The following is a 21,607-nucleotide window of genomic DNA, read 5'->3' on the forward strand; positions in this document are numbered from 1 at the left end:
TGAAGGCTGTGTCTGATGAGACGCAGCGGCAATTGGACCTACCACTGTCGGATGAAGAATTGGCTGGGGCTCTAGGGGGGCTCAATTCAGGGAAGGCGCCGGGCCCTAACGGGTTTCTGAGCTAATTTTTCAAGCGATACCATCTCCAGCTGCCCTCGCATTATCGTGCTTTAGTAGAGGAATCCAGGGAGGCCGGAAGGCTTCCCCCGGACTGGCGTCATGCGGAGGTGGTGGTGTTTCTGAAGCCGTGTCGGCCCCCGGAGCAGCATGCCTCCTACCGTCCGATTTCGCTCCTAAATGTGGAGGTCAAGGTGTTGGCCAAGGCGCTGGCTAACCGTCTCGTGCCATATGTATCGGCCCTAGTACACCCAGACCAGGCGGGCTTTATGCCTCAACGGGCGACGTGCCACAACATCAGGCGGGGACATGTGTCACTGGCGGCGATTAGACGGTCCGGGACTCCGGCTGCTCTTCTCCTAGCGGACATAGATAGAGCATTTGACTCCCTCAGTTGGGTCTACCTCTTCGCCCTTCTGCGCAGACTCAATTTTGGCCCACGTTTCTTGTTCTATATCCGCCTCCTGTATACCGAGCTGACCGCGTCGGTGAGGGTGTCCGTGGCAGTTTCCTCCCACTTCTCGGGGCGGCGTGGCACAAGACAGGGCTGCCCCTTGTCCCCGTACCTATTCGCGCTGGCGGCGTGGATGCGGAGTTGAAGGGATTTGAGTGGGCTCCGGGGATTTGACAGTATTGCGTTGTACGCTGATGATGTCCTATTCTTTCTGACAGACTTGAACAGGTCGGGCCGAGAATACTGGAAGTTATGAGAATCTTTGGCGAGTCCTCCAGACTGTATATGAACCCCCGGAAGTCCACAATATGGATACTGGGAAATCCCAAAGCGGTGGGGCGCTGGGCCGACGCGTTGCAGAGGGCGGATGGAGGGCTCAAATACCTGGAAGTGTTCCTCACGGACATGCCTGTGGTGTCATGGGAGAGGAACCTGGCACCGGTTTGGGAGCGCGCGAGAACGGGCATGAAACTCTGGTCCCGTATGCCCCTCACGATCTATGGCCAATCGGTGATTTTCAAGATGGTCACACTCCCGTGGTTGCTCTATCAGCTGCAAAACCACCCATATCCGATAGCGCCCAGATGGTTCTCACAGGTAAATTCTGTGCTGGGACATTCCTGTGGGGGGGGGGGTAAGACGGTCCGACTAGCGATTTGTACGTGCTTTCTGTCCACATACTGTGGGGGACTGGCGACCTCCGATATTCTCTCCTATTATCAGGCCTCCCATCTCCTTATCTTGAATGAGTGGTGGTATGGGGACAGGGGAGATCCGGCGTACGCACTGGAGCGGCTCTTGATGGAGCCACACACCCTGCACACGATACTGTATTCGTCGCCGTTGCGGAGGGATCTGCCGCCCGCTACGCAGCTAATCTTTCATGTCTGGCGACACTCCTTGAAGCGCATAGGGTGGTGGAATAAGTTGACGGATGAGACCCCATTGTGGCACAATGGACACTTGCCGGAGCTCGCGACCTTACAGGGCTTTCGGAATTGGGATGCCATAGGGATCTTGACCTGCAGAAAGAATTCCACATGCCTCGCTCTCTATTCTTCTGCTACCTGCAACTCCGCCATGCCCTTTCCCCTAGCTTGGTGGGCATTGAGGCGCTCCCGGAGTTTAGCCCCCTGGAGGCCAAGGTCTTTATGGGAGATCTGGAGACTAAAAAGATTTCGAGGATCTACCAGACACTGGTCACTCATAGTGCTCATACGATGGACAAATTGCGAGGAGTGTGGGAGGATGACGTCGGTGCTCTTGAGGAAGAGGATTGAAGGGAGGCCCTAGCGGCCCCGCGGGGGGCGCAATAGCCATGCGTTTGCGGCTCATTCAATTTAAATTTCTGTATCACGTCTATTTCACCCGGGCCCGGTTGTGGCAGGCGGGTCTGATCGCCTCCCCGGAGTGTCTCCGACGCGGACGGGAGGAGGGCACCTTTTTCCATACGGTATGGTCATGCACCGCACTGGACCGCTTTTTGCGAGGGGTTGTCGCATGCTTGTCAGAGGTGTTTGGGTGGATGCTCCCGCGCACCCCGCGGTTAACTCTTCTCCACGTGATGGATGGGATCGGTGGCAACGCCTATAAACGGCATCTGCTGCTCCTGGGGCTCACCCTGGCAAAACGGGACATCCCCAGGGGCTGGAAGAATGATCGGGGCCCCCACTCTCTGCATGAAGGAATGGTGTGGATCTTAACATGGGGCTCGAACAACCCATCTTCGTTGCCCGTGGCTGTCCGCGGAAGCACTATGAAATATGGAAGAAGTGGGCGGATTATAGAGGATTGGGGCTGGATCCCTCGGGTGAGTCGAATGATCCCTCTGGTGATTGATGAGAGGGCTGACTGTAGAGATAGGTCCTTTTGGGCACAGGTGGGGGGGGGGGGGTACTCTGTTCCGGGTACTCCTCTGTATATATGTGGCTTTCAACGGGTGATTCATTGGTATTCTATGCGTTGAGCTCGGTGAATGGTAGCGCAATCTGGGATTGGGTGGCGGAGAAGGGGGTGTAGGTTAATTGGCTCGTTTGACTCAGTTCTTTGGTGGCGGGACCTGTTTCTCTGTTAAGCCCAATGCCCGCTTGTGCTTCATATATTGCTGTGGCAGTGGTCTCTGGAGTACAGACTCTTTATTGGCCAGGAATGTATCCCATTTATTTTGGTTCCTAACGCAGATGCGCACAGAGAAAGAAGGTCGACACTACTACATGTTATGCTGTGCTATTATAAGTAGGATGAGCCGGGGTGGGGTGGGGGGGGGGGGGTTGGGGTTGCTGGGTCTTGTTCCCCTTTTAGGTTTCTTACAAGTTAATTGAGAAGTTGTGAGAAGTTGGCCTGATATATGATGCTCACTAGTTCTAGTGATCACCTTTTATCAGTCCAAACAACCCTTATGGTGATTGGTTGCAAGTCCGCCTTATAGACCAGCTATCCTAATGGTAGCATGGACAAAGCAGTCTTAGGCTAAACTCTTTTGGCATGTGAAGCCAGCTGTTTTACCACATATAACCCCTTAAATACCAAATGAAAGGACACCACACAGATAGTTATGACAATAAACAAGATATTTATTACTAACAAAACACCTCTGAACTCTTTATGAGATCAGAGGGCTAAGCACATGACAAGACTTAAGAAAAATACGTTAAGTTGCACAAATTACAATGGTGCCCTAGGGGCACGACAAACCATATACTAAGTAAATGGTATAAGGAAATCGATAGAGGAAATGAAGATGTCCAGAGGCTGTAGGATCGCTGGGACTACACTACCCTAACCTTAGGTAAGGAGCAGGAGGCCCACGGGACGCGTGTGCAGTGTGTGAACTCACACGCGAGATGCGGGACAAAGTCAATGGACACTACAAATTACAAAAAGGTAAGTAAAAGACAGTTCCGACTAGTTAGGACTAAAACGACAGAATACCTGGACACTAGGAGAGTCAATCTACCCTTGAGCACCGAAATGCTCTCGTTACCTCACCCACGGGCTGCGGGTGCATAGGTGTGAAAGTGTGTCGGGTTTCCGCGTCGAAGTCTATGGAGAAAGATGCTGCAGGCGACCAGGAGGAAGATGTCCGGAGCGATACAAGGGTGGATCGAGGAAGATGAAGACCTGAGAGCAGAGGGGACAATGTTCAAAGTCACTAGCCAGTGGCTGGAGTGGAACCAGGAAGGAACCAGATGCTGTTGTCGCGATCAGGTGAAGAGTGGACGCTTGACTCTGCAGCCACGTGGACCAGGTGGTGTCTACGACGACCAGGATGGAGGCATAAGCTGTCCCTCGCAGGCTCTCGCTGTCGGCGGTGTTGGTTCCGGATTCGGCGTCAACAGGCCTGGGCAAAGGCAACCCACGCGGTGAGTGGAAAAGGTGTCTGGTGCGGACCAGGAGGGTCCGGGGTGCTTCTCCTTTGCAGGGAAGCAAGGGCCAGTCTGGAGCAACCAGACCAGTGATGTAGATTTCGTGGATCGTCGTCTAGGAGGTCACTAGCCAGCTGGCAAGTGACCAGACAACGCGTCGAGCAGCAATCAAGCAAAAGGGCCCCACGCAGATCTCGTGGATGCTGGAGGGCTGATCTTCAGTGCAGGAGCTGCTCGGGGCTGGGGCTACTCAATCCCCAAAGCACTTTCTCGAGGATGCCTCTGAAGTCGTGCTGGAAGCGAAGTGCAGTTTCTTCAAGATGGCCGGTCCCACGTGTCTCGTCGCACCCACGGATCTCAGCTGTGCTGCATATGTAGGTAGAGGTCGGAGAGGTCTGGAAGTCCGGATCTCGTCGGGCTCTGAAGTCTGGTTCCAGGCAGGAAGGACGACAAAGTAAACCGCTAGGACACTTGATGGTGCCTGCTTGTGCAGGGTGGTCACTCCTTGGCCACAAGGGAGATTTTCTTCAGTCTTCTGTGGAGCAGAACGTCGAAGTCCAGAGTTTCTTCTTTGTAGAGTTTCAAATCCGGATAATCTAATTTGGAATGGGAACAGCTCCTACCTTTATTCTCCTAAAGGGGGCTGTACTGTGACTAGGTCCCTCCTATGGGTGGGACCAGGAAGGGGGGTGGGTACACCCCCTATCCTTTGTCCGGTTTCGCGCCAGAGCTGGGGCTGAAGTGCCCCAGCAACTGGTTTGAACCGGGGTATGCACAGGGACACCTTGTGTGCCCCAGGCATGTCTCATTCCTTTCAGCCTGTCCTACCTTAATACACAAAATCCTGTCTGGGGTGGTGCTAGCACCTCCCAATTCAGGAAACCCTTTGTCCAGGCCTCCCAGCAGCAGGAGGTCAGCCTTGTGTCTGTGGTGGCAGCATCCATTTTGTGATGCTGAGGCTCGATTTAACTTTAACCGGGGTTCACAGTTAGATGCATGTTGTGTCCCTCTAAAAGGGTGGAATGCTACCCCCGTCGCCTGAACTGGCGAGGGGGTAGTATTCCAATTCGTATGACACCTTACTCGACATGTTTTGATAATGCTATGCCAAAGTTAGCAATAACCGCAAGGATTATAATGCACTTAAGAGTATATGGTATAGCGTTATCATGGAAACAGCTAAAGGACTTGGTTCCGAAAGCTGCAGACAGGCTTAGCTGGTGCTAGAGCACCATCTCACATAATTCCAAGCACTCTGCCTCCAGAATTGTTAAGGCCTGCCATAGGAGTGACTTATAGGAGTATATGTGTCCATTTTAGGGTTTGATATAGGTATACTATATCTAAAGCAAAGGGTGATTACACCACCTTGCCCCAGCTGTGTTACTAGCCAGTTGTGTCTGTTTAGATGGCCAGACAGGGGTGGCACAATACATGCTGCAGCCCCTGGTAGGCCTTGGGTGCACTTATGCCCTGGGTACCTATGGTACACTGTACAAGGACTTACAAGAGTGACCCAATACCAATTGGTAAATGCACCTAAAGTACATGGATGTCAATTTAGAGAGAGAACGGCTAGGCTGTGGGTCTGATTAGCAGCCAGGGAAAGTCGTAAACCAGTGAAGCAAAAAGCAAAAATCTGGGGTGACAATAGGATTGCAGACCCCACTCTCCTACAGAAGTGATATATAGTCACAGTACTATTGGACTAGATGTTTGATTTATGTATGATGTTCTTCCCTCAAAAGCAAGGTACGAAGATGTAATCCATGGCTAGGTCTCCTTGCAGATCTGCGTCCTATCTTTTCACAATTCCGTCGGGGGTGATGCACTGTCTGCTTATGTACTGTAATGCTTTTGTGCAATAAAATGTTTTTTTTTAAAAAGGCTATTAAACCTGTTGGACATCACCAAGAGATCACGAAAGGAAGCACTCTTCCTATATCCATCGATGTTGAGAAAACATTTGATCGCATTCCATGGACGTACTTGTTTCTAACGCTTCGCCTTTCGGATTTAGTGAGACATTTCTGAAATGGATAAGCTGTATCTATGGTGCCCAAAGGCATCTGTCTGAGTCAATGGAGTGGTTTCTGCTCTGTTCCCGATCGTGGGGCACCAATCAGGGTTGCCACCTCTCCCCGCTTCTATATGCACTCTACATGAAACCTTTGACGCAATGCAGATTACTGGCATCCGATTTGGCGCAGAGATTCATACCATCCGCTTGTACGTTGACTTAATACTCTCGTTAGCGGATCCAATGGACTCCCTACTGAGACTATTGGAGGAACTGCAGAGCTTCGGTGATGTCTCGGGGGTTTAAAGTCACTTTGACCAAGTCCCAGAAACTGAACCTGTTGGTCAGCCCTGCCCATAAAGCAGCACTCCTGGCCCGATTCCCTTTAATCTGGGCAGCGGACACCATCCTAGACTTGGGTATACAACTCGCTCCCACAGTTGCGAGGACCATGGTGATCAAATACAGGGCCCAAGTAGAGCTGACAAATAAGTTGCTGACGGAATGGGGGAGATTTCGACCACCTTGGTTGGGACGTATCCCAGCAGTCAAAATGAAGTTGCTGCTCCATATTCTCTAGATCTTTTAAACGATCCCATTGTTTGCCCCCCTCTCCACCCCCCTGGCAGTGCTGCATTCGCTACAACTAGAAAAAAAAGCAGCAACATATGTGGAACTCTGTGCCACTTTTATACACCTGCTCTCAATGGAATTCAGAGAAAAGACATGCCCTAAGTACCTACAGATTCTACACTTGCTCCCCCACTAAATGCACACGCAACAGAACCCCACGCAGCATGACGAACCCTATCTGGAGGCACATAAGGGACTAGTGGGTGTTCAGGACAGAAGGGCCATATGCGTCCGGTGCGGAGGAGGGAGGGAAGGGAAGGGATCTTTAGGTTATTAGCCTTTGTAAATTTATATCTGAAAGAAACAGGTTAGTATTAGATTCCTTACTTTAGAATATCTCCAGGCGTCAGACTGGATCCGGAAATTTTTGCGTAGCAGTACCCTTGCGCGTCGTCCGCGGGTCTGTCGTGGGCGCAGTGATGACGTCAACGGAGTACTTAGACGCTGGCTCTGCGCGCTGACGTCAGTTCTTCTTTTTTCCGCGCCAGCATCGCAGATCCAGAAAAAGTGGTTTAGTCAATTTTTTACTTAACTTTTTACTTTTACGATCTTTTTTGATCAATTTCGAAGTCTTCGACTCCGAACGGTGCCGGTAGGGATGCCGGGCTTTAAACCCTGTGAGGACTGCGACCGGCTGATGTTGATAACGGACCCTCACCGCCGGTGCCTTCACTGTCTCGGCGTCGACCACAACGACAAGGCCTGCCCCGACTGCCGAGCCCTGACATCGAAAGCTAGGCGGGAACGGTCCCGCAAGCGGCTTGAGCTCCGGCAGTCGGCCCCGTGCCACGAAAGGTTCCTTACCGGACGGAGGTCGAGGGATCGGTCGCGGGGTCGGAGCCATCATAGCTCTGGGAGTCACCATCACTCTTCAGGCTCGAAGTCGTCAGGTAAGCACAAGAAGTCGAAGAGACGTCATCGCTCTTTCGACTCCCCCCGACGCTTGCGTGACTCGGCTGGGGGTTCGGGTGACACCACCCACGCGGCTCTGTCGGAGTTGCAGGCGCCACGGCCTGCCCCATACCCTCCGGTCCCTGGGCAGCAAGCAACGCCGGAGGAGATCAAGCGCTTCCTCATGGCCATGAGGTCCCTCTCTCCTCCCATGGGCTCCGCGGCGCCTCCGGGCCCAGCGGACCCATCTGGGGGCCCTAGCGGGTCGGGTGCTTCAGCCCGACGTCGGTGGGTGCTTCGGCCCCGGCGCCGCCGACACCTTCGGGCCCGGTGCCGCAGGGCCCCGCTGGATCCGCTTCCGGATCCGGGTCGTCGCTGGTTGACCTGACGACCTCACCGGCGCCTGTCCCTAGGGTGTCCCCTCCGGCAACGCTGTCCCCGATGCCTCCCTCGATCACATTCCGGCATCGGAACGGCGCCACTGGGCGCGGCTCTCTACGCCGCTTGGAGAGTTCTACTTCAACGAACCGGCCCCATCCTTTGACAACCCTGATTATCAGGAAATGGGTGATGAGGAGTATTGGGAGGGGTCTGAGGACCCTCTGACACATGAGTGTCAGTCCCCTCAGGACTTGACAGGCGAACTTGGGGATGCCAGTGGTCTGGACAATTTGCCAGACACTGGTTTTGTCTCACCCCCTACCGTGGCTACGGAGGAGGGGGCAACCTACAGTGTGGTGAGGACGCGGGCGGCCAGGGCCTTGTGCCTTGAGCTCCCCGTCGCAGCCGTGAGGACTCACTGAGGTCCTTAAACCGCAGTTAAACTCTGCAGAGCCTCTGCTGCCGTTTAATGAGGCTTTACTGACGTTCTTTTGGGCACTTGGTCCAGGTCCGCCTGTAGATAAGAACGTGGCCAGACGCCACCGCCCGGCCCCGGGCGACCCTTGTTTCCTGTCCACCCATCCCACCCCGAGACCCTAGTCATCCAGGCCTCCAACTCCCAGACCGCATTCCCGTCGGCTCCACCCGATCTAGAATCCAAGAGGTATGAGCAATACAGCAATAAGGTATTCTCCCTGAGTTTGGGACTGCGGTCTTCCAACACCGCATGCTTCTTGGGCCGCTACACCCACTCTCTGTGGGACACGTTCACGGATGTGCTGCCACAATGCCCGGCGGAGTTCAGGGCTAAACTCACCCAACCCCTTGCAAGGTTCGAGATGCAGCACGTTTTTCCATCCGGTGTGGGCTGGATACCACCGACAAACTGGGCAGAGCGATGGCAACGACGGCGATTCGTCGCCACGCCTGGTTGAGGTCCGCCAACTTTTCGGCCGATGTCCAGAATACACTCATGGACATGCCGTTTGATGGCCATCGCCTTTTTGGTGGTAAGGCAGACCATGCGCTTGAGCGCTTTAAGGACTCCAGGGATACGGCCAAGTCCTTGGGCCTCTCGCCCGCGCCAGCAAACGGGTGCCTTTCGTGGCCAAGGAAGGGGCGCCCCCACACGTGCTGCCAGCCACGCACCGCAGACTAATTTCCAACGTGGTGGCGGCCGTGGAAACCGCTGTGGCGGCGGTCGGGGACAACGGCGAGGTCAGTCGACACCTACCCCTGCAGCATCCGCCTCAAAAGCCTCCTAGTCCGAGCTTTCAGGCCCATGTGACGCCAGTGGGGGGCAGGGTTCGCCATCACCTCCTCCACTGGCGCACTGTCACATCGGACAGGTGGGTGCTGCCAATCGTCCGAAGGGGCTACTCCATCCCCTTCTAGGCGACCCCTCCAGCCATGCCACGGCAATACCACCGCGTGTCGGGGGATCACTTGCGACTTCTGCAAGAGAAAGTAACGGCCCTCTTGGCCAAGGGGGCCACCGAGCGCGTTTCTGAGCCAGAAGTAGGGTGTGGTTGTTACTCCCACTACTTTCTGTTGGCCAAGAAGGGCAAAGGGGGCCTACGCCCTATCTTGGATCTACGGAACGTCAACGGCTTCCTCCGGAAGAAGTTCAAAATGCTGACACTGGCTCAGGTCTTAGCTGCCCTGGACCCAGGAGACTGGATGGTAGCGCTACTTGCGGTTCACGGTAGGCCACAAGCACTTTCAGTTTACCGTGCTCCCCTTCGGCCTTACCAGCGCCCCACTGGTGTTCACGAAGGTGATGGCGGTGGTCGCAGCTCATCTGTTTAGGTTAGGGGTTTCAGTCTTCCCCTACCTTGACGACTGGTTGTTGAAGGCGGGCTCGCCCCAGACAGTAGTCAGCCACCTCCAGACGACGGCAAACCTCCTGCACCAGCTGGGGTTCTTCATCAATGTGCCGAAGTCACACCTGTGCCCCTCCCAGAAGCTCCTCTTCATCGGAGCGGTTCTCGACTTGGCGCAGTTTCGGGTTTATCCTCCCGAACAGCGGGTTCTGGATATTCAGGCTCTGATTCCGATCCGTCAGCCCTTATCCCGAGTCTCGGTCAGGTTGACGCTGCGGCTTCTGGGGCTGATGGCCTCCTGCATCCTTCTGGTGCATCACGCACGATGGCGGATGCGGGCTCTGCAGTGGGACCTGAAGTTTCAGTGGGCCCATTATCAGGGCAACCTGTCCGACCATGTTCTGATCTCGGAGGGCACTGCGAGACAGCTGCAGTGGTGGCTCACGGACCGCGATTGGGTCAGCGGCAGATCCCTCTCCCTTCCCCAACCGGAGCACGTAGTTGTGACGGACGCGTCACTCCAGAGCTGGGGAGGCCACATGGGAAGAGGCGGAGATCAGAGGCCTCTGGTCTCCGGCAGAGTCCCGGCTCCATATCAACCTTTTGGAGCAGCGGGCAATTCTTCTATCACTGAAGGCATTCCTCCCCTCTGTCCGGGGGAGTGTAGTGCAGGTGTTCACGGACAACACCACCGCCATGTGGTACTGCAACAAACAGGGCGGGGTGGTGTCGTGGACCCTCTGCCAGGAGGCTCTCCGCCTCTGGCAGTGGCTGGAACGTCAGGGCGTGACCCTGGTGGTTCAACACCTGGCAGGTTCTCTGAATGCCAGGGCGGACGAACTCAGCCGCCGGTGCCTGATGGATCACGAATGGCTTCTGAACTCGGACGTGGCGCAAGGTCTCTTTCGGCAGTGGGGAGAGCTTTGGTTAGATCTATTCGCCACCAAAGAGAATGCGCAATGTCATCAGTTCTGCGCGTTGGAATTTCCAAGGCGGCACTCGCTCGGAGACGCTTTTCGTCGCGAGTAGAGTTGCGGTCTCTTGTACGCCTTTCCGCCTATACCACTTCTGCCCAGAGTGCTGAAGAAGATCAGGCGCAACCGGGCACAAGTCATCCTTGTGGCTCCGGACTGGGCACGAAGGTACTGGTATCCCGAGCTTCTCAGTATGTCAGTCGATCCCCCGGTTCGTCTGCCTCTTCAGGAGGACCTTCTGTCGCAGCAGCAGGGGACGGTCCTCCACCCGAACCTGTCCAGTCTCCACCTCCATGCTTGGAGATTGAGCGGCGACAGTTGAGGCCATTTGACTTGCCTCCTGAAGTCTATAACATCATTCTGGCAGCCAGGCGTCCCTCCACAAAGTCGGTATACGCCTGCAGGTGGAACAGATTTGTAACATGGTGCACAGCAAAGGCTGTGGATCCCCTTTCTGCCCCTCTTTCTGAGGTTCTTCTCTTCCTTCTTTCTCTTGCCCAGCAGGGCTCTGCTCTGGGCACTATCAAGGGCTACCTTTCTGCCCTTTCAGCCTTTCTCAGGCTGCCTGATCAACCATCTTTGTTCAAGTCCCCTATTGTAACTCGTTTTCTGAAAGGCATCACACACGTTTCCCCCTGTTTCGTGTGTGATGCCTCAGTGGGACTTGAACCTTGTTCTTACCTATCTGATGTGCGCTCCCTTTGAGCCACTTCACAACTGTCCTCTCCGCCTTCTTACTCTGAAGACTGCCTTGCCATCACCTCTGCCAGGAGAGTGAGTGCGCTCCAGGCTCTTTCTTCCAAACCTTTCCTTTCTGTCCATCCGGACAAGGTTGTGTTGCGGACTAGACACTCTTTCCTGCCCAAGGTTGTCACGGCCTTCCACATCGGGCAGTCTATCACCTTACCCACCTTCTTTCCGCCTCCGCATCCCTCAAAGTAGGAAGAGCGGCTCCACCGTCTGGACCCAAAACGTGCGCTTTCGTTCTATCTAGATCGCACACGCCAGTTCCGGGTGGATGACAAACTCTTTGTGTTGGTTACGTGGGTGCTAAGAAGGGGCGGGCGGTGCACAAACGGACCATCTCTCGGTGTGTCGTCTTGTGTATCAAGGCATGCTACTCCTTGGCTAAGAAGGAGCCTCCTGTTGGGCTGAGGGCCCATTCCACTCGGGCCACGGTGGCTACAACTGCCCTGGGCCGGGGAGTCCCCTTGCAGGACATCTGTCAGGCAGCTACGTGGGCCTCGCTGCACATGTGTGCAAGACACTACTGCCTGGACAGCCAAGTCCGGAGGGATGGCTTCTTTGGCCGTTCCGTCCTCCAGGACTTTCTGGTGTGATTATTGGTTCGCAGACCCACCACCGGGGTTGGTATTGCTGGGGTATCTATTCTAAGGTAAAGAATCTAATACTAACCTGTTTCTTTCAGATAAACAAGTTACTTACCTTCGGTAACGATATATCTGTAAGAAACAGTAGTTCGTATTAGATTCCTTACCGCCCCTCCCATCCTCCCCGTTCTGCGAACCGATATCTAGGGTTAATGTCATCCCCTTTCAGGGCCCTAGTTTCAATGGCACCAGTGTTGGTTTTTAACATGGGTCTGCGTTTTTTTGGCGCGGAACCGCTGTGTCTAAGAACTGACGTCAGCGTGCAGAGGCGGCGTCTAAGTACTCAGACGACGACGGAGGCGGACGACGCCTATCGACGCGCAAGGGTACTGCTACGCAAAAATTTCCGGATCCAGTCTGATGCCTGGGGATATTGTAAGGTAAGGAATCTAATACTAACAACTGTTTCTTACAGATATATCGTTACCGAAGGTAAGTAACTTGTTCTTTATGTCCGTATTACCATAAGCCTCCACAGGTTACCGATCGCTGCCGGCCTCTGGGTTTTGGGCCCACAGCTGTGTATCCCTACTTCTCATAACGTATGCTGCGGGCAACTGGTTGTACGCAAAAGCTGTGTTATTGTTGAAAGCTGATCTCAATAAACAGAATTGTTCCATAAAGATAGTTTTGGTGGGAAACAGTGGTGTCACTTTCTGTGCGCCCTGCACGGTGCTGTGAAAGGCACTAATGTTATTTCATTTTGAGATTGAGGCTGGGAAATAAAATCAGCTTTACTGGCCTCTGTTTTTTTTAAGATGTTTTGGCTGGGATGATTGGTTATGCAAGGGTAAGGAGGGCCAGATGGAAAGGGTGGGTATCGGAGTGCACACAGATGGGACACTTGCAGTGGGGTCCTTCACAATAGTGGCATTACATTTGGATCAACTTTCTTCTAGTACTGCTTATGGATAGTCTTTAAGGGTTCTGAAGTATGGACTGAAATCGTCATTTAGGTAACATTTCCTTCTGTTATGAGATACTGGCTGCTTACATGAAATCTTACAGTACCTTTTTGCCCAAATGATGGAAAATGCATAGCAAAAATAATTGTCTCCTTTTTTTTTCTCTTTTTTTTTTTCAGGAGAGGAAACTGTAAGAAAGCAAGCCTGGGGCTAGTATGTGAAATTGGTCTACGCTGTCGCACATATTACGTTTTATGTGGTTCTGTACTTAGTGTTTGGACAAAGGTAGAAGGGGTTCTAGCTTCGGTCAGTGGTTCCAATGTGAAAATGCAAATTGTTCGTCTGAGAACAGATGATGGACAAAGGATTGTAGGTAAGTGTGCGCACCAGATTTGTCTTTTTTCATTTTCAGATCAAGCACTTCATTCATAATTAATATTAACCATGACAACCAATACTTATTTATAGGTAGCACAGCAAAAACAGTACCGAAGTTTGGTTTGTTAAGTTGTATGTCTTTTCAGATTGCCAACTTTAAGTTCTACCCAATGATAGTATGTTGGCGTTCTGATGGATATTTCTTCTCACAAATGTCACCTCTTAATTTTCCTATAGGTGCCAGAGTGGATCTAGAAAAGATCAAATAAGTTCTTGTGCTTGTATGTTGTACCACGGCTCTGACTCAACCTCGTGATCCTCTCTGGGCATTACATCATGGATATAGATTTGTGTGGTGTCAGGTCCTTTTTCTGTGATCTTAAACAAAAGTCCAGAGTTCATCTCTGTGAAACAATTTTCTCAAAGTTTGTTTTACAGTTTGTTGGGCAGCATGTCAGCCCCCAAAGATTTTAAGGTGGCACTCCTGCCGAAGTTGTCGCTCTCAGACCCTTTCCTCCCTATGTCTCTCTGGTGTTTGGGCCCAAAACAAGACTATGGGCTAAGTGAGGAGTGCAGCTTATGTATTGCAATGGCATCTTGAAGTGTGAGGCAGAGTTGTCAATGGCACTCAACCAGTTATCACTCTCTCTTTCCATATTTTATTTATTTATAAAGTTTTATATAGCGCAAACGTGACCCTTACGGGTATTAGAGCGCTTCACAATTTTGGGTAAGAGGGACACAGTATTGGGAAGCAAAACATTTGTTACATGATTATGCAAGTCGCGTGCAAGACTCCTGTAGGGATCGTAACTCTTCACATTAGGGTAGGGCGGATACAGTAATCTGTGAGGAACATTCCAAATCTTTGCTCCAGCAAAAGAAGCGGGTCAGGAATGGTTTTCCCTTTCTGTCAGATCCTAAATACGGGAACCGCTACCCTTCTGTCTCCCGATGTGACTGCAACCGTCTGTCATTAAGAAAAGGACATAATGTCTTAAAGAGACTCTCCAGGTAAGAGTACTCCTGAAACCAGGAAAATATCCAGTATCGTAAAAGAGATCAGAGAACTTTTTCATGCTCCTGACGAAAGCCAACGACCCAAGAGGGTGCAAGTATGGCTTAAACATGTTGACCTGTTTCTTTTCCTTTTTTTTTAAACAGATGTGAGGGATACCTAATGACTCCTGCATCACATTGCTTATTGTTTTTTAACCTTGCCTCTATGTTAAGTATATCTTTGAATAAATTGTTTAAAACTAGTTGGCAATTTTAAGCACGTTTTTTATGGAAAGGATCCCTCGGACGTCTCTGACACGAGACGTCTCCTCCTGGTGGAGGACAGACCCAATTGTTACTTTCAGTCATTAGTACCTCAGTGGAGAACATACCACCGACTGAATATCACTGTTAAGGGTCCTACTAGAGAACTAATTGGGGTCCTCATTTTCATATTGCTTTGTTCCACTCTCCTTGATTCATCTAAAAGAGTCTCCTCCCTCATTGATGTTTGAATTTTTATGTAATGGGCCAATGTAAGGGCACAGCATGCAAAAAGTCCAGACGACCCTTATTGGTTTACAGGGGCTTACTTTAGTAATCTTAAGTGCTCTATTTGTGATAGTGTGTTCGATCAGCTTAGGCTTATCAGAGAGTTGTTAAGCATTTGTTGTATTCACTGAGTCCATAAATGAGATACACACTCAAGAAGAAATCCAAGACCAGTTTATAGAAATAGTACAGATTAATATGAATTTTTAAGACCAAGATCTTCGGAATCGGGTAAGTTCTTTCGGAGTTATCGATTTTACAAGAAAACAGTAAAAATGCTAAAATAATGTGGTAATGTTTTCCTATGGGATGAAAAACATAGACATCAAATATAATATACTTGCAGTCTGTGTTCCGGGGTGCCCTTTAGGACCTTGGGTACTTAGGGGCCAAGGTCCAGAGAACCACCAGTAGTTTGGGTTTGCCTGCCCTGGGTGGTTTGGTACAGTGGTGCTGGTCAAGATGGTAGCCTCCAGCTCTACTTATTTATTTTATTTTAAAAGTTTTGTATAGCGCTAGTTAGACCCGTAGGCTTCATATACACATTGTGAAAAATAGAAGGGCCTTACATTACCTAGGAGGCTTGACAGTAAGTAAGCAAACCACGAATAAAGAATACAGCATGAACAATAAATAACTGTGCAACGGAAGGGGAGGAAAAAAAATGAAAAACAAGGTGATTAGCATCCTCAACAATTCATCAACAATCCTTGAATGGGAGTCAACTCGGAGTATTGAGGTCTAGGTTAGTAGACGTTGTCCAGGAAGTATTTGTTAAGGAGATGGAGTTTGAGGGCCCTTTTTGAAACAGGAGAAGAAGGGGTTGCATCTGAGGACTCTTGGGATAGCGTTCCATATCCTAGGAGCGTTGCCAGAAAACGATTGGTATGGGGTGGTTTACTTTTTCATTTTTGGCGGAGTGAGTTGGAGCTTCTCCATGATCTGGCTTGATCTGCTCTAACCAGTTTGTTGTTCAGGCAGTTGGGACCGCAGAGTGGAGGGTTTTGTGTGTGATGCAGGCCAGTTGTAAATACATCTCCCTTCCATGGGAAGCCATTTCAGGGAGCTGAGAGCCGGAGTGATGTGTTAAAATCTTTTTACTCCAGATACAAGTCGAGCAGCCATGTTCAGCACTGCCCTTAGAGGGGCTAGGTGAGCTTTAGAAATCCCTGTAAGGATGGCGTCCCGTATTCGATTTTAGAGAGAACCAGGGATTGAACTACTGTCTTGAGGTCATCATGGGGAAGAAAAGGTTTCAATTTCTTGAGGTGTTTAAGAGAGAAAAGAACACTTTTTGCAGAGTTTTTGATGTGGGCCTCTATTGATAGGTTCTTGTCAAGGGTGATGCCTAGAGACTTAACTGAGTCGGATAGAACAAGGGGGCAGTTTAGTGCACGCAGATTCTTGAGACGCTCTTGGATAGGACGATGGTTGCTTTTTGGAGAGAATAGGATCAGTTCCGTTTTATCTTGGTTGAGCTTTAAGTGATTGACGTTGAACCAAGTTTGGATCGCCGTTAGAGAGGTTTTGAGGTGTTGGATGTCATCGGGGAACTTGATTTTGAAATAGATTTGGGTGTCATCCACGTAAAGGTGGTAACTCACTCCAGCTTTTTTCAAGATGATTGTGAGGAGCTCCATGAAGAGATTGAAGAGGGACGGAGAGAGGATCGAGCCTTGTGGTACCCCAAGTGTGACTTTTGTTGGCTTCGAGAGACAGGAGTTGATTTTTAATTTGTTGCAAGCTATGCTGGAGGAAAGAGGTGAACCATTTTAGTACAGTACCATTTATGCCGGAGCGCTTAGACAAGGTCTCAAGAAGAGCTGAATGATTAACTGTGTTGAATGATGCCGCAGATGGGTCAATAAGGATGAGTAGGCAGGCATCACCATCATCTAAGGCTTTGCGAATGTCGTGCGAGACGTTGAGTATGGCTGTTTTAGTGCTACAGCCTTTCCTGAATCCCGATTGAAATGTGTCGAGAAGGTTGAACTCATCAATGTGTTTGAGTTGGTGGAGAACGCATGACTCCAATGTTTTGCAAGGAATGGGAGGTTTGAGATAGGTCTGAGGTTGTTCAGATCATTAGGGTCGGCCCCTGGTTTCTTGAGAATGGGCGTGATTTGTCCTAGTTGAAGGGAGTCTGGGACACAGCCTGAGTTGAGAGAGGCGTTGATGAAAGGGGAGATGGTGTGGTTGAGCTCTTTTATGATTGTGGAAAGGAGGGGGTCCATGGTGTGGGAGGAAGGATTTCCGCCATTAGCTCAAAGTCGGACCAGTGCGCATTGTTTTTTAGCTGGAGGCCGGTCTGATTGTCCTTATACAGAGCTCTTTCTGTGTGGTCAAGGGAAGTAGAAGGGGGGCAGGTTAAGAGGAAAGGAGTGTTTGCGGTTTGTATGAAGGATTGATCAATTTTAGAGACTTCATTAGTGAAGAAGGTGGCAATTTCTTCACATCGCTCATTGCGGCTTTGATATTTTGAGGGGGTGCCGTTAGTTTGACTTTTGACAATGCTGAAGAGTTCTCTCGGTCTGTTTTTCGCCAGATCTAGTTGGCTGCGGAAAAATGACGCCTTTTCACTGAACATTTGTTTTTTGTATGCCTGCTGAGCAGATCTAAGTTGTGTTAGGTGTAGGTTTGAGGGGTTAAGCCTCCAAGCCCTTTCCGTTTGTCTGAGTTGGCGCCGATCATCGTTTAGCTCCACGTTAAACCAGGGTTTCGATTTGTTTTGCCTCTGCTGTTTGAGTTTGAGTGGAGCTACTTGGTCTAAAACCTCTGTCGTTTTAGAGTTAGTGTGTAGTGAGGTCATCAGCCGTCCATGATGAGGGATGAAGTTGAAGATGTGGATGAATCATGGATTCAAGTTCGGATAATGGGATTTTTTTGATGTTTCTGGTCAAGAGTTTAAGTTTGATGTCACGAATAGGTTGGTGGCTGACGGGTGTGTCAATCCTGAAGAGAATGAGTTGGTGGTCGGACCAGTCAATGGGAGAAATCGCTCTCCGAGAAACCAGTTCGTTGTTGGTAATGATCGCATCTAGTGTTGCACCTTTGATGTGAGTTGGCTTATTGCATAGTTGTTAGAGGTTATGTATTTCTAGAAGGTTGGATAGGTTCAGGACAGTGGAGTATTTAGGGTCGTTCCAGTGGATATTGTGGTCACCCAGGAACACGTCTTTGGTATCTGTCAAGGAGAACCGTGTTATTAGGTCTGGGAGTTCTTCAGGAAAGAGAGTACGTTCTCCAGGCGGATGGTAGATGGTGTGGAATTTGATGGATGAGGTGCCCTTAGTGGCGAGTTCGACAGCCAGATATTCAAGCGATAGGTATTCTGCAGATTTGAGATTGGTAATCTGTATTCCAGCTTTGTGGATGATGGCTAGTAAAGCCCCCCCCTCCCCTCCCCAACCCCCGTTTTAATCGGCCTGTCTTGTCTGATTGTTGTACCCTGGGGGGGGGGGAGGTGAGAATGTCAAGGATGGGGGTAGAGTGGACATTGAGTCAGGATTCAGTGAGGAAAGCGATGTCAATTTCTTCAGCGAGAAGAGCTTCAGCAGTGTCAGTGGCGTGTTGTACTGCTGATCTGCAGTTTAGGAGCATACAAGAGAGAGGGCGGGGAGTCTCGATGATGGGGGGAGTTAGGTGGATAGAGGTGTATTGAGCAGGGGGTCTAGGCGAGTGGACAGTATTAGGGATTCTGTTTGTGCCAATAATAACAGGGATGTGGAAAGGGGCAGACTTCCGTTTGGAAGAGAGGTTAGAGTCATTGATTTCATCTGGATTCGGTACCGGGAAGGGCTGGCTATCCCAGTTGGGACTAAGTGTCTGACTCGCTGCTGGACTGGGGGGTCGAGGTGTTCTGGGAGGTGTATTGAGTGGGGCCATGGGAGGTGTATTGAGTGGGGTAGGGGCCATGAGAGATTTATTGAGTGGGGCCAAGGGAGGTGTATTGAGTGGGGTAGGGGCAGAAATACCCAGGGAGGGAGCACGGTGGCTTGACTCTGATGAGGAAGTTTTGTTGTCAGGGGAACAGGGACTGTGTAGGGGGTCCGGGAAGATTGTGCGGGAGGGTTCAGATTATCAGGGGTGGGAAGGGGAGTGTCTGAGGGGATTTCAGTCGCAGGAGGGCTAAGGTTAGTGGCCAAACTGTCGATCGGCTTTGTGGGGATTGTTAGTTGTGAGTTTGTCGCTCCTGGTGTGCTCGTGATGGGAGTTTGTCGACGGAGGGTAATGATAGGGGTTGTGAGATTGATGTGAGTGATGGTGGATGTCCATGAGTTGAAGAGAGGGTCTTCAGGGCAGGGAGATTGGATCAGTTCTACGTTATTAGTGAGGGTTATAAGGGATGAGGGAGATGGGGTTTGGTGGCTCAGTTGAGTTAACGAGGAGAGAAGTGTGGGGAAGTGACAGTTAAAAGTGGTGAGGTGCGGGTCGGTGGCTTGTATCAAAATGGTTCCAGTTCTGTAGATGGAAATAGTGAGTTCCCCTTTGAAGGTCGGGGATATGGTAGTGGAGATTTTTTCACCATAGGAAATGATTACTGACTTAGCGACTTGGAGGTGAAGAGAGAAGGTGTTTTTTCCATTTAGCCGGGCGATTGGTGTAAAAAATGAAGTTGGTTTTTGTGCTGCCGTTGGACGCTGAGTGGTAGTTATCTACAAAGAGTGTTTCCGGGTGTTGTTTTAGAGTACTGTGTTTGAAATTCTTTATAGCATTACTGGACATTTTGTTAGGGTAGTTAATGGACAAGGAGTTGGATCCGTAACGCACAAGCGTAGTTTCGGGTGGGGTTAGGTGGGCGCATGATTTAAAGGTAGAAAAGTCGAGACGTAGAAGGTAAAAACCTAATAAGCATAAAAGCACATCTATAAGCATAAATCAAGGTGCATAAAACAAACTACAAACATTACATTTCCTAGCACCTATAAAAAGCACTCTAGGGCTTTGCGCCCTACAAATGTAATAGTCCCCTGGGCCAACTGGCCAACTCTAAGGGGCTCACATGCCCTCTGGACAAAGTCAGGGCGCGCTGCTAATGCAGCGTCAGTCACGGGTGCACACTTGGCACAAACCTAAACGTGGCAGCTACCCACTACTTGCAGGGCAGCTGGGCATCTTCAATGAAAGGCCTACACGTTGCAGCTAGCACAAGTGCTGCGCAGTTGTGCATGCCACGGTAGGGGCGAAGGAATAAGTCTCACTCTTAGATTAAGCCCATGTCCCCTAAAAGTGGGAATTCCTTCCTTCAGGTTTCGGGTGTGCTCCTGTCATGATTATGAATGATAATTTCGTATCTTATTTGTATTATTAATACTCCTCAATTGATATGTCAGCCTAGTAGAAGGAGGATAAATATAGCGACAAAATTTCAATCCTCCTTAAGTGACTTAGCATTTCGTGGGCAGACTAGTTTCAAGCTCCACTATAATCCTGAATACCACCCTAATATGACTGCCATGTTAGCTCTGAACTAAGGAGTAGGCCTATATCTCTTTCAATGAAGTTGGTTTCTTAGGGAGGTAGTCCTCTGTCACTTTCCCTGAACAAATTTGTAATCAACCTATAATCATAGTCCTATGTCTCTTTCCAACAATGGTGATGCATGTATAGTCCTTTCTTTAGTTAAGTTGTTAGTCCGGCCATTTTGCGGTAGGGCTCAGGAAACTTTTTAAATAAACCTAAGATGGGACCTCACCCTGCCCACCAGGCCAACAAAAATGACAGTTGCACAAGAATAATCAAAAGTTATGGCAGGGGGATACCTAGATTATATTAAGTCATTTGCAATGTCAGCTCAAAAGAACTAGCTCCACACCTGCCGATCTGGGTAGCCTCCGAGGACCGACGATCCTCTCCGGAGTCCATTATCCTCGTAATTATTTACTAGTCAATGCCACCAATAGGTTTGGTCAAACGATTATCCACCGTGTTCTTCCTGTGCACTTTGGTGCCCGGGATTAGTTAAAGGTATAGAGGGATGGTCTCTACCCGCCATTGACATTGCTCCTGCAGCGGAGCTCACCCGTGGATCTGTACACCTCCTCCTGTGATATGGCTGCGTTTGGATCGATGTTGAATGCCGCCTACGAGGTGGGGAGGGAGGGTGGGTCTCAGTCGCTCCTAACCCCGCTCTTGCGTTTGTTTGCCGTCTCACAGAGAAGCAACAGCTCTGGTGTGAAGCAGGGGCCGCATGACTCACAATTTGGCCACGATTTAAAGCACTGAGGCAGCCTCGGACCGTGCCGACCTCCCGTGTCAACACGAAACTGCAGCAGTGCCGGTGTGTGGCTAGGGCAGCCAGACTCCTGAGCAGCCGTGAACAGAGCGTCAGGGCAGTCTCAATAAGTGCTGACCCCTGGTCTCAACTTGCCTGTGTTGGTCAGCAAATGAGGGATCTGTAGCGTAATGGCACCTGAAACAAAGAGCAGCAATGGGGGACTTGGGGACATGTCCGGGAGAACCCAAAAGGGGGTTCAGGTCATGAGGTCCTCTAGGCCAAGGGGACGCAGTCAGGAGTTACAGCTCCAGGCTGTGGAGCTTGGCTACAGAGGGTCTTGGCTGGATGGCCACTGGAGGTGTAGGCTCGCATGGTTGTCAGTTGATTCTGCAGAAAAGGGAAAGACAAGAAAGCAGAGCCACGCTGGTCTTGGATCTCGTCTGCCCTGAAGCCCCTCGTTGTGCATGTAGGTTTTCACTGCATGGGGTGTCCGGACTGGACACAAAC

At 50.6% G+C, this 21,607-nt stretch overlaps 1 protein-coding gene across 1 annotated transcript in view; it reads left to right on the plus strand.

The window, feature by feature from the left end:
• The window catches only part of SBNO1 (strawberry notch homolog 1), a 946,695-nt gene that overhangs the window by 892,061 nt on the left and 33,027 nt on the right, over positions 1–21,607 (plus strand). The window contains exon 26 of the mRNA XM_086942451.1: positions 13,134–13,327. Coding sequence (XP_086798577.1) covers positions 13,134–13,327 — 194 coding nt within the window. The remainder of the gene's footprint in view (positions 1–13,133; positions 13,328–21,607) is intronic.

The sequence above is a fragment of the Lissotriton vulgaris genome, chromosome 11 (assembly GCF_964263255.1).
Source record: "Lissotriton vulgaris chromosome 11, aLisVul1.2, whole genome shotgun sequence".
Lineage (NCBI taxonomy): Eukaryota > Metazoa > Chordata > Amphibia > Caudata > Salamandridae > Lissotriton > Lissotriton vulgaris.